This window comes from Leopardus geoffroyi, chromosome B3 (assembly GCF_018350155.1).
Source record: "Leopardus geoffroyi isolate Oge1 chromosome B3, O.geoffroyi_Oge1_pat1.0, whole genome shotgun sequence".
NCBI classification, from domain to species: domain Eukaryota; kingdom Metazoa; phylum Chordata; class Mammalia; order Carnivora; family Felidae; genus Leopardus; species Leopardus geoffroyi.
The window spans coordinates 67,558,796-67,571,100 of record NC_059337.1 but is presented as its reverse complement, the minus strand read 5'-3'; the positions used below and the strand labels follow the sequence as shown (position 1 = coordinate 67,571,100).

The 12,305-nt window shown below is 36.0% G+C and overlaps 1 protein-coding gene across 1 annotated transcript in view; it reads right to left on the bottom strand.

The window, feature by feature from the left end:
- Nucleotides 1–5,450: 5,450 nt before the first annotated feature.
- Nucleotides 5,451–12,305, bottom strand: part of DPH6 (diphthamine biosynthesis 6) — a 173,595-nt gene continuing 166,740 nt past the window's right edge. The window contains exons 8-9 of the mRNA XM_045450106.1: nucleotides 7,476–7,563; nucleotides 5,451–5,570 (exon numbers count right to left, since the gene is read on the bottom strand). Of these exons, the coding sequence (XP_045306062.1) occupies nucleotides 5,517–5,570; nucleotides 7,476–7,563 (142 nt within the window). The 3' untranslated portion in view covers nucleotides 5,451–5,516. The remainder of the gene's footprint in view (nucleotides 5,571–7,475; nucleotides 7,564–12,305) is intronic.

The window sequence follows — 12,305 nt, the reverse complement described above, 5'->3', positions numbered from 1 at the left end:
TTCAGTCTCTTTTATACATATACTTTTCCCCGGCAATCTCTAAGTAGACTTTAGTATAGGATCAACTAGATTTCAACCCACATTGTGGGTACCATTTTCACTTGAGTTCTATGGAAAGTTTTAAAGGGCACTAATATGTCTCTTTCTACTTAGACTACTAAAATGTTGCAGAATCACATTTAAATATTTATTTAGCACTAAAACTCACTACACCATCTCCACCCTGCCCCTTGAAGTTAATTTGCTTAATCAAATATTTAAAATGTACAAGTATATGCTCATTATAAGATGTCACCAATTACAGATATGTAAGTATTAAGCTTTTCTATTTTCTCTCTTCATGCCCCTTTCCCCCAAAGAAACCAATATTATCACTCTGGTTATTATATGCCCATCTCTATTCTCCTCATTCAAATATAAATAAATATATAAGCTCCTTGCCTCCACCAATATTTTTCAGAAAAACAGGATCAAATCCTACACATCACTCTAGATGGACTAGAAATCTGTCACGGTAATCATGATTCCCAGGATAACTTCATTTTGAAGTTAGAATTAAAGTTACTCTGTAATTTGTCCTTATTTATAGTGAATTCCATAGGGGCCTAAGAGATTTTTTAAACAGACTAGGTGTCCATAGGTATTTGTTAGATTGAAGCAAAAAATAAAAGCAAGGAGATAGCTTAATGTTATAAAGTTTTTCAAGATATTTGATGATAGTTTGAAATAAAGCAAAATAAAGTGAAAGAGCCAAGAATGGACTATGAGACTATGGTATATTTAAAAGTTATAACTTCCACGAATGTGGGCTTTTACAATTATGTAAAATATATAATTGTCCCATGAGATTATTTCAAAAATCAAAATTAAGTACTAAGTAATAGTGGAGTCCATTAATAAAACTGGGGCTAAATTTCTGTGAACCTGTTTCTTTAAATATGCAGTGGCTTTGCCAACAATTAATTTGAAATATTATTTCCCATAAAGCTGTTTGGAAAATCTAAAACAACTATATAAGGAAGAAAAAGCTTGTAATGGTGAAAAGTAAAAGTCTTGATTCTTCTGTTAAAGGTTATGCATTTTAATATGATCTTTTGGCTGATTTATGTAAAGCTTTGTATTTTTCATTTTCTCAAGGCTGCCACTGTAGTGATGTATGGTACATTTTAGCATCAAGTTTGCCATAAGCAATAAAGCCTGGGCCCCAAAGAAATTTTAATATATTTCCCCATTTTTTAACCTGGAGCTTTCCATTATTCAGTTATTTTGTTTAAGATCCCCTGTTTAGTTGATATAAGTTTTATATTCACATAAATAACTTCACAATTTTAACTTACAGATAAAATTTAAATAGATTAATTATTTGATAGAGAAGTTTAAGGGTCATCATATGTAAAGTGAAAATCTTAGTGATAATTTAAATTTTACACTGACAATCTGTCTAAAGGTTGTATTTTTATATTCTAGTCTGTTTGGAGCATTTTTTTTTTCTCTAACAACAAGATAAAAGAAAAATAAACAAGAAATTGACTTTCATTAAATGGTATGCAACAGGAAAAGGAAGCACATGTCTATAAAATTCTGTAAGAAGAAAAAATGAAGAAAATAACAATTATAAATTCAAAGATCTTATTCCAGAACTAATAGTTGTTATAGAGAGTATAAAGATAAAAAGGGAATAGTCCTCAAGAAATTTATGACCTAGTGTTAATAACAAGTGCTTAAACAGTATAAGATATAGCTGATTATTTGTCACAAGAAAGGAAGAAACGAAGTGTTAGGACAGTTCATCAGGTGGGGCCATGAATGTTTGAGCTCAAGCTCAATCTGCCATGAATATCATGGGTAGGATATAAACAGTTAAAGAAAGTGAAGAAGAAAGGAAGACAAATAAGATAGAAAAAGCAAAGGCAAGAGAGGAGAGAAGCATAAGGCACAGTAAGAGAGTATCCATCTAATGACTCCATACTACTGGAGTAAAGGATACACGTAGGGGGTTCCTGAGAGCAAGACTGAGAAAGGACGTTATGGTTAACATGTTGGACAGTCTTCAATTCATGGCTAAATATCTTTTTTACTTAGAAAAAAATGTAGCTGTATTACACATTTTTGTGCACAGAAACAAAATCTAGGAAGAAAAATCAAGATGGCAGTGGGACAGAATTTGGGGATAATGAAAGCGAGGAGTCCACTTAAGGAAGCTTTATGTTCTCCAAGAGTTTAGGCAAGATACTACTTTCACTAGAGAGATGGGCATGGAGATGGAATGGTGTAAAAGATAAATTATACTAGCAGGTAAAGAACTATATAGCCAACTTAATGTCATGGTAAAAGAGAGAGAGCTGTAAGAAATGATGCCAGTGTTCTTTTCCTGAGTTATTAGGGGGGAAATAGTTGTGTTAAATAATAAAAATAAGGAGAAAGTACATTTGGAGAGGACAATGAATTCAAGGTTTGTACACAATGAACTTGACAAATACTGAATACAGTCACATCCAGGAGCCAGTCAGAAATAAGGATCTAGAGTTAAGGAAAAAGAGTAGTTATCAGCAGAAAGATCAGAAAAAGAGTGACTTGGGAATCATCTGCATAAAGCTGAAAAGTAGACTGTGGGAGAAGATGAAATCCCAGAGACAGAAAATATGAAAAAATTTAAAAAAAATGTAGCCATAAAAGGAACTTGGGAGTATATACTTGTTGAAGGTAAGAAGCAGAGAAACTACTGAAGGAAACAGAAGAAATCTTGAGTGAGTTCAAGTCAGAATGGTACAGGGACATGTAACCATTATAGGGGAATTTTTCAAGGAGGTGGTGGCCAATATTATCAAGGAACAGGATTAATTAAAGATTATGAAGATTGAGAAAAGACCAAGAGCACTTCATCAAAGTAACTGAGGTCAAGCTAGATTGCAAATGTTATAGAGTGAATGGAAATTAAAAGAATTTAGGGAACAGATATAGATTTTCAGAGTGGTATTCAAGGTACTACATTCTAGATCTATTATTTGGGGTGGAGGTTTAATTAATTTACTCTGAATTTGTAATAGCAATGTGATTTTGATAAAACATGTGAGAAAGTATCTATATTTTTGCCCTCTAGCATTTATTTACCTTCCTTTTGGAAATCATACTTCGTTTTCCCTCTAGAATCCCCTTCTCTACTACTTGGATGAGTTCAGGAGTAAAGCTGGTGACTAAAACAATGTGATAACACTACACATCTATTAGAATGGCAAAAATCCAAAATATTGACAACACTAAATGCTGATGAGGATGCTGAGCAACAAGAATTCTCATTCATTGCTGGTGGGAATATAAAATCATGTAGCCACACTGAATGACAGTTTGGTAGTTTCTTATAAAAACTAAACACAGCCTTAACCATATGATCCAGCAATCACACTCCTTGGTATTTACCCAAGGGAGTTGAGAACAAAAAGTGGCACATAGACATTTACAGCAGATTTACTCCTAATTGCCAAAATTCAGAAGCAACAAAGATGTCCTTTGGTAGGTGAATGATAAGTAAACTGTGGTACATCCAGACAACGGACTGTTACTCAGCACTTAAAAACTAACGAAAAGACATGGAGGAAGCTTAAATGCATATTCCTAGGTGAAAAAAGCCAAACTGAAAAGACTACATATTGTATGACTACAACTATATGACATTCTGGAAAAGATAAAACTATAGAGACAGTGACAAGATTAGTAGTTACCAGGGGTTAAAGGGAAAGCAAGGATGAACAGGCAGAGCACTGAGGATTTCTGGGGCAGTGACACTATTTTGTATGATACTATAATAGTGGATACATGTCATTATACATTTGTTCAAATCCATAGAATGTACATCATTAAGAGTAAACCATAATATAAAGTATATACTTTGGGTGATAATGATGTGTCAGTGTGAGTTACATTGTTACACTGACTGTAACGAATGTACCACTCTGATGCCTGATGTTGATAGTGGGAAAGGCTGCGCATGAGTGGGAACTCTGTTCCAGATACTCAATTTTGCTGTGAACCAAAAACTGTTGTAAAAAATTAAGTCTGTTCAAAGTAAACTCGTCTAATGTCAGCAAAGATAATACCAAAAAATTACGTTAACAATTTGGCTATTATAGATAATGCTGCTATAAACACTAGGGTGCATATATCCCTTTGAATTAGTATTTTTGTATTCTTTGGGTAAATGCCTAGTAGTGCAAGCTGGATCACAGGGTAGAGGCATAGGGTGGTGCTATCTTTAAGTTTTTAAGGAACCTCCATAGTGTCTTCCAGAGTGGCCATGCCAGTTTGCATTCCCATCAACAGTTTAAGCGGGTTCCCCTTTCTCTGCATCCTTCCCAACACCTGATGTTTCTTGTGCTAATTTTAGTCATTCTGATAAGTATGAGGTGGTATCTCATTGTGGTTTTGATTTGTATTTCCCTGACGATGAGTGATGTTGAGCATTTTTTCATGTGTCTGTTGGCTATCTGTATGTCTTCTTTGGAAAAAATGTTTATTCATGTCTTCAGCCCATTTTCTACTTAGATTATTCATTTCCGGGGTGTTGAGTTTTGTAAGTTCTTTATATATTTTGGATACTAACCTTTTATCACATATGTCGTCTGCAAATATCTTCTCCCATTCTGTAGTTTGTCTTTTAGTTTTGTTCGTTGTTTCCTTTGCTGTGTAGAAGCTTTTTATTTTGATGAAGTCCAGTAGTTTATTTTTGCTTTTGTTTCCCTTGCCTCAGGAGATATATCTAGAAAGAAGTTGCTAGAGCCGATGTCAAAGAGGTTACTGCCTGTGCTTTCTTGTCTAGGATTTTTATGGTTTCAGGTCTCACATTTAGGTCTTTAATCTGTTTTGAATTTATTTTCGTGTATGGTGTAAGAAAGTGGTCCAGTTTAATTCCTTTGAAAGTTGCTGTCCGGTTTTCCCAACACCATTTGTTGAAGAGACTTTTTCCTTTTGGATATAAAAATTGTGTTTTTAATGTTACAAAATAACCAGTAAGAGTTAATGATATTCTTCCTGATTGTCCAATAATGTTGATAAAATGAATACTGTATCAAAACAAAAATGACAAATCATGTTGGTGACACCCAGTAGAATAAACTTGATTGGCTAAATAAAGTGATTGCCTTTTCATCCTGATTTTCAAATGCTCTGCATCATTATATAATTGGAGGAGATGAGAGCAGGGAAGAGAGAAAGGGGAAAATAAACCAGCGTGATGAAAGCAAAGAAATGTTACAGAAATGAGAGTTGAAGATGAAATAAAGGGGAAAAAGGGCACACATCAGACAGAGGTCATGGACAGGACATGGTAACAAAAGTCATAGAAAGTGAATCCTGAAGAAATTGCCAATAAGAATGAACAAGGCTTTCACATTTCCCCAACTAATCAATGTTTCTATTAGAATAAAAAAATGTAAAGAAAGAGCTGGATATAGTAATTGAGAAAATACTATGTAATTTTTTCCATAAATGGCAGTTTAGTAAGCAATGTCCAAAAATGCTTTTTAAGAATTATGTATATAATTAGATGTTCTGTAGTTGTCAGGCAATGGGGACACCTAAAAAAAAGAAGAAGGAAAACTCACCATATTTATTCATATTTATCCCACCTTAAAGAAATCACATTCTTTTTTTCAAGAGGGCAAATGGACTGTGAAAACCAATGAAATGCTAAAACAACAAGTGAATAAGGAGCTATTTAGGTAAAGCCGAACACACAATGAGTGATGTCTAAACAAGAATTCGGTGGTTTTTATTTTCTGTGCATTGCACGTGGCAGCAATAGTAGCAGAGAACTAGAAGGTAACAGGTTCCTTTCATTGGATATGAAGGAGGTTTGGATAGTACGACTTAATTTTCTTGAGGATTAACAGCTTTTGGGGAAAAGATCACCAGTAATCATCTAGCTTAATTCAGTGACTTACTTTCAATCCTGTCAACCCCAATTTTTCTGGACACTAGTAATTATTTTCTCACTTTGGAAACTCATTCTAAGATTTCTGGAGTTACCATTCTTTTCCTTCCTTTGCCAATCCTCATTAAACCCTTTTGATTCTTCAGATTCCCTGTCATATATATAATTTGGGTGTGCCTCAAGACTTGGTGACAGAACATGAAAGATGCAGAAAACTTTTTCTGATCCTTTACATCTCAAGGAATGGACCTTAAAATTTTTTTTTTTTATGTTTACTCATTTTTGAAAGACAGAGAGAGACAGAGCACAAACAGGGGTGGGGCGGAGAGAGAGGGGGACACAGAATCTGAAGCAGGTTCCAGGCTCTGAGCTGTCAGCACAGAGCCCGACGTGGGGCTCGAACTCACAAACCACGAGATCATGACCTGAGCCGAAGTCGGACGCTCAGCTGACTGAGCCACCAAGCTCCTCTCAAGGAATGGACCTTTTAGTCAAAGGATGCAATCCAGATATTTACCTATTCCAAATACATCTTTAAATTGACATTCTGGTGTATCTTGACAATCAAGGTATTTAAAATAAAACCCTTTATCACACTTCTGCCTCACTTTCCATGTTTCACTTATACTTCTGTTCTCATGGATAGTTTTGGAAAATCTCGTTTCTTTTTTTCCTCCACTCTTTTTTAAAAAAATTTTTTTTAATGTTTTATTTATTTCGAGAGAGAGAACGAGAGAGCGAGGGAGCACAAGTGGGGGAGGGGCAGAGAGAGAGGGAGACAGAATCTGAAACAGGCTCCAGGCTCTGAGTTGTCAGCACACAGCCTGAGGCAGGGCTTGAACTCACTGACTGTTGAGATCATGACCTGAGCCGAAGTCAGACGCTTAACCGACTGAGCCACCCAGGCACCCCCTTTTCCTCCAATCTTTTTTTTTTTTAATTTTTTTTTTCAACGTTTATTCATTTTTGGGACAGAGAGAGACAGAGCATGAACGGGGGAGGGGCAGAGAGAGAGGGAGACACAGAATCGGAAACAGGCTCCAGGCTCCGAGCCATCAGCCCAGAGCCCGACGCGGGGCTCGAACTCACGGACCGCAAGATCGTGACCTGGCTGAAGTCGGACGCTTAACCGACTGCGCCACCCAGGCACCCCTCTTTTCCTCCAATCTTAAACTTCATGTAATGAAGCTCCAATTCTTCCTCAAACCTTTCCTCTCAGGCATATGTACAATAAACTAATTTTTATTTTACTAGATGATTTAATATTTGATTATATAATATCCCGTCCTCTCACTACTTCATGTATATAGGATTCCCTTTTGAAGTGAATTGCAAACTCTTCGGAAATGTAATTTATTTTGCATCATATAGAGTTCTCAAAACTATAAACATTTGCAAAGTTCTTCACTAAGGATATGAAAAAAAAAACACTAATGCTTTTTTTTTAACCCTTTTAGCTATTGTTATAGAATTATATATACAGAGCCAGTGCATGTATCTCAACTTTCTATTGATATCACTGTTGAGTCTGAATCTTAGATTTACTTGCCTTGTCCTCCAAGTGCAATTCCAAAAAGCGTAGATAAGCAACAGGTGCAAATGCATCAGCTGAATGCATGACCACTTCTGATGCATCCCTAAAACACAAAAATTTTATAATGCATTTACTTACTACATAAATTATGGCAAATTGTTCTCTGCTAGTGTCTAGAAGAGACCAAAAATCCCCCTTTTGTATTTATTTCCACTGGTGAACAATATGTAGTGATTAACTACATATTAATAGTCCAATTTTTAATTGGGAAAAGGATCGGGGAAACGAAATTTCCAGGAAAAAGTAACGAAGCTTTTTGTCTTCATAACGACACACAGTTCAACTTTCAGGTTCACTCAAAGCTCTCTGAGCACTTTTGAGACTTAAAATTCCTATTCAATTTCATTTTCACAAATTTGCTTGGTAGGGGCTAACCATTAAACAATAGCGCTTTATCTTCATTATTCCTTTCATTTTCAAGAGGTAATTCATTCAGTGTTTCACACAAAATCTCAATTATCCTTCACAAAAGCAGTGCTGGTGATGGTTTTAAGCTCTAGGTGAACTCTTCACACTGCAATATCGTTGCTATTAAAATTGATTGTCTGACATAGTAATTACCACATTCAGGTAAAATGATATGAACTGCTTGCTGGCACCATATGGATACATGTAAATTAACTCAACTTTTATCAAAGATACCCTGTAAAGCACATATGAATAACTAAGATGTGTGAAGTTCTAATAACTAATTATTTTTTATTGTTGTTTATTAAGAAAGCAATAGTGTTTTGCATTTCAACCGAAATTTTAAAAATAGAAATTCCCCCATATCTCTTTAATGCCTTGGGAGCTAGTTCCATTGTTTATATTACTACATTGTTAGCATTTTAACCTTTGTAGGATAGCAAGATAAATTGTTACTTTATTTGACTTTGCCACTAATGTAAGTTATTTTTGAGTCAACTTTCGTAATGTAAAGTTATTTAATGGCAATAAAAGGAACCTCAAAATACTTGGCTCCAAAATATTAAATTTTCATGGACAAAATCTGTTTACTTTCCCCTTTGAAAGATCAGAGATAGAAAAAAAATGTTTGATGATTAAAAAAGTCAACTACCATTCATGAACTTTTAATATCAAATATGCCTCTTGTTAGTGCTTAGGAAAAATAACATTAAAAAAGTCTTCTGTGACATTACAAGGAAAGCAACTTCTAGTATAAAAGAAACAGAATTATTAAAGAGTCAGGATCTTGACAGAAAGGTATAACTGCCTTCACAGGCTACATCAACCAAAAGATGTCTCAGGTATAATGAGGAGGAGGAGCAAGACAAAGTAAAGAGGGCCTCACGATTTCTCCCACGTGCCCCTCTGGCTTGTTAGCCCTAATCCTATTTCTCCTACTTACTCCAGAGTTGCTTGTTCTGATCCTATCTTGGCTCAGCAATCAGATTCCGATTCCAGTTCCTATGTACAGTCTCACTCTTACATTAAATTTCAACCTCCCTGTTCCTGATCTCAGCCGTGGATACGGACCCTGAGCCTTGATTATGCCTCATCTAGGCAGCTTGGTCTTGATATTCTTGACAATGGAGTACACCAAAACTCTAATTAACCCAGAACCAATGCTATGTCAGCAGAAAGGGTGTCAGCAACTCCCTTGTCATGCCAGTATTCTCCACTAGAAACAGAACATTGAGGGGCGCCTGGGTGGCTCAGTCGGTTGGGCGTCTGACTTTGGCTCAGGTCATGATCTCACGGTTCATGGGTTCGAGCCCCGCGTCGGCCTCTGTGCTGACAGCTCAGAGCCTGGAGCCTCCTTCGAATTCTGTGTCTCCCTCTCTCTCTGCCCCTCCCCCGCTCAAGCTCTGTCTCTGTGTCTCTCAAAAGTAAATAAACATTAAAAAAAATTTTTTTAAAAAGAGACAGAAGGTTGACAGCAAATAGCTCATTTAATACATGTAATTACTGCATTCTGAATAAAGATCGTTATTCAGAGAAAACACAGATATTCTAAGCGCTAAATAAAGAAGAATATGATTTTTATGGATTCTATTAAACCCATAATCTCTAATTGACTAACATCAATTCATTCACTTATACAATAAGCCAGCCAACTGGAAGAGACTAGATCTCAAATGAACAGTGTTTAATGCTACCATTGCTCTTCTTTACCCTTTTGGAATATCCTCAGAGTTACCCAGGAAATTAAGACCAACTGTGCCACAGCAAAAATGTTTTCCAGTTGGCTACTTTCCTGTCCTTTCCCTATTAATACAAAGAGTCTGGGCACTATCTCTTATACAAGTGGGGCTTCTCTGCAGCCAAGGGGCTAGCCCATGTTCCCTTTCACTGTGGCATTAGACTTACCCCTATTTACAACTTCAAAAGGATAGGTGAGTCAGGCCAGGCTCCCAAGGTGTGAGGTCAGGCCCTATCCCCTCACTTCAAAACAAAAAACCCTGACATTATCTCTTGAGACACAGCCATGGTCTTTGTTCCTACCCTTCTTCTAAAAAGACAACTGTAAACAGATACTCTCTGTGGATTCACACTTATCCTCATAGACATGTCCAGTATCATTTCTGCAAAGCCTTCCCTAGTTTTCTCCTTTATGTGCTTTAGTAATGTGTTCACAGACTTTTCATTGCACATCTACTACATTATAATTATGTGTTTGTATGCTTGTCTTCCTTTGTAGAGAGGGAACAGATTTTGATCACCTTTGTCTGACTTACCCCCACCCAACCTCTCTTGGTTCAGTACAGAGTACATTGCCTGGTATTTATCAGACATTTGCTGGATAAATGACTGTATAGTGAAACTTTGTTAAGTATCTTCACACACACTAGTGAGCTCTCACAAACCCACACTAATTTTTCAGTTACCTATCTTCACATGAATACATACTTTTTCATATGTGCATGCTGTATGTATACATGTGTGTGTATACACCAATAATAGCATATAGGATCTCTAGCATAATAAAGATAATACTTAATAGGTCTAAAAATTTAAATATAAGCAAAATAGTTCATAAATTTAAGTAAATTCCCAGAGTATACAGGATAGACGTCAGAAGGTAGATAAGTGCTTGATTCATCCTTATTGCTAAATGTCACATTATGATGCTCTGTGCTGAATTATGCCTTGAGTGGGTAGAAAATAGGAGTAGGTGGGGAAAATGAGTACAAAGTATTTTAGCCATGGAATTTAGTTCTCCCTCTCTCCCTCCTTCTTTCCTTCACATTCTTCCTTCCATCTGTTCACCCATCCATCCATCCATGCATGCATCCATCCCATGTGTAGCAACTTTACATTAGCAGTATAGTAATACCAATACTAATAATTCAAATGGAAAGATGGAGTTGTATCAAATACTGACATTTAAAAAATATGTTCATTGACGGAAGAAAATCACTTCCATTAAAACAACATTAAGAGGGGGCGCCTGGGTGGCGCAGTTGGTTAAGTGTCCGACTTCAGCCAGGTCACGATCTCGCGGTCCGTGAGTTCGAGCCCCGCGTCGGGCTCTGGGCTGATGGCTCAGAACCTGGAGCCTGTTTCCGATTCTGTGTCTCCCTCTCTCTCTCTGCCCCTCCCCCGTTCATGCTCTGTCTCTCTCTGTCCCAAAAATAAATAAACGTTGAAAAAAAAAAATTAAAAAACAAAAAAAACAAAAAAAACAACATTAAGAGTTCAGTTTTTATGTCTGATACACACAGATATATATTTCAAAGTAAGAAGTAATAAGTAGGCTCTTTATTTGAGATCTACAATTGTCTTGCAATTATCCTCCTTTGTTAAAGGTTAGGCTATAATTCTTTTCCTCAAGGCCTTTCCAGAAACAAATAAACAAACAAAACACCCACCTTTATTTTCTGAACTAAAAATCTGTATCTAGAAGCGAGTAATCACATTCTAATTGACATGAAAAGTGAATTGTGAAATGTTCTAGTTAGTAAGTTTTAAAATTACTTCCAGACAAAGACTGCTATATGACTTTCCTGTAAGATTTAAAAAATGTTAATTGAGGCAAAATGTATATTATAATAAACTTCCAGAACCACCTCAATTTCTCTAAATTACTTCATTATACAAAGAGGATTCAATGTGTTTTTGAAAAAAAAAATCCCTAATAATAATCAAATCATTTTGCAAGTAAAAGTTTATTTTTTCTCCCCTTAGAGGTGGTCTTCTCCTTCTCATAAAAAAAAATATATATATATATATATATATATATATATATATATATATATATAAATTGATTTAGACATTTGAAATGAGCTTCCTAATAATCAATTAGTTTTATGCCAACTGTGGCAGGCCACTATTAAATCAAATAGAACAGGATAAATTGTTAAATTTGTTCAAGGAATGAATTCAAAGTTACAAGATCCAGATTTATTTATTTATTTATTTATTTATTTATTTATTTATTTATTTTTGAGAGACAGGGAGAGACAGAGCACAAGTGGGGGAGGGGCAGAGAGAGAATAAGACACAGAATCCGAAGCAGACTCCGGGCTCTGAGCTGTCAGCAGAGCCCGACATGGGGCTAGAACTCACAAACTATGAGATCACTACCTGAGTCAAAGTTGGACGCTTAACTGACTGAGCCACCCAGGTGCCCCTACAAGATCCCGTATTATTAATGGTCAATTGTTAACAGACAGTTACAAGAACTACACTTTTAATTGTATCTCTAAGTCAAATAACTTTAATTTGTCTAACCTGTTATGTTAGGACTTTGGTATGGGTGATTTTCCCACCTCTCCTGTTGCAGGAAGAACTCCTACAGGGCAGGGCAGTAGCTTGCAGAGCTCTGCTCACACAATTCAT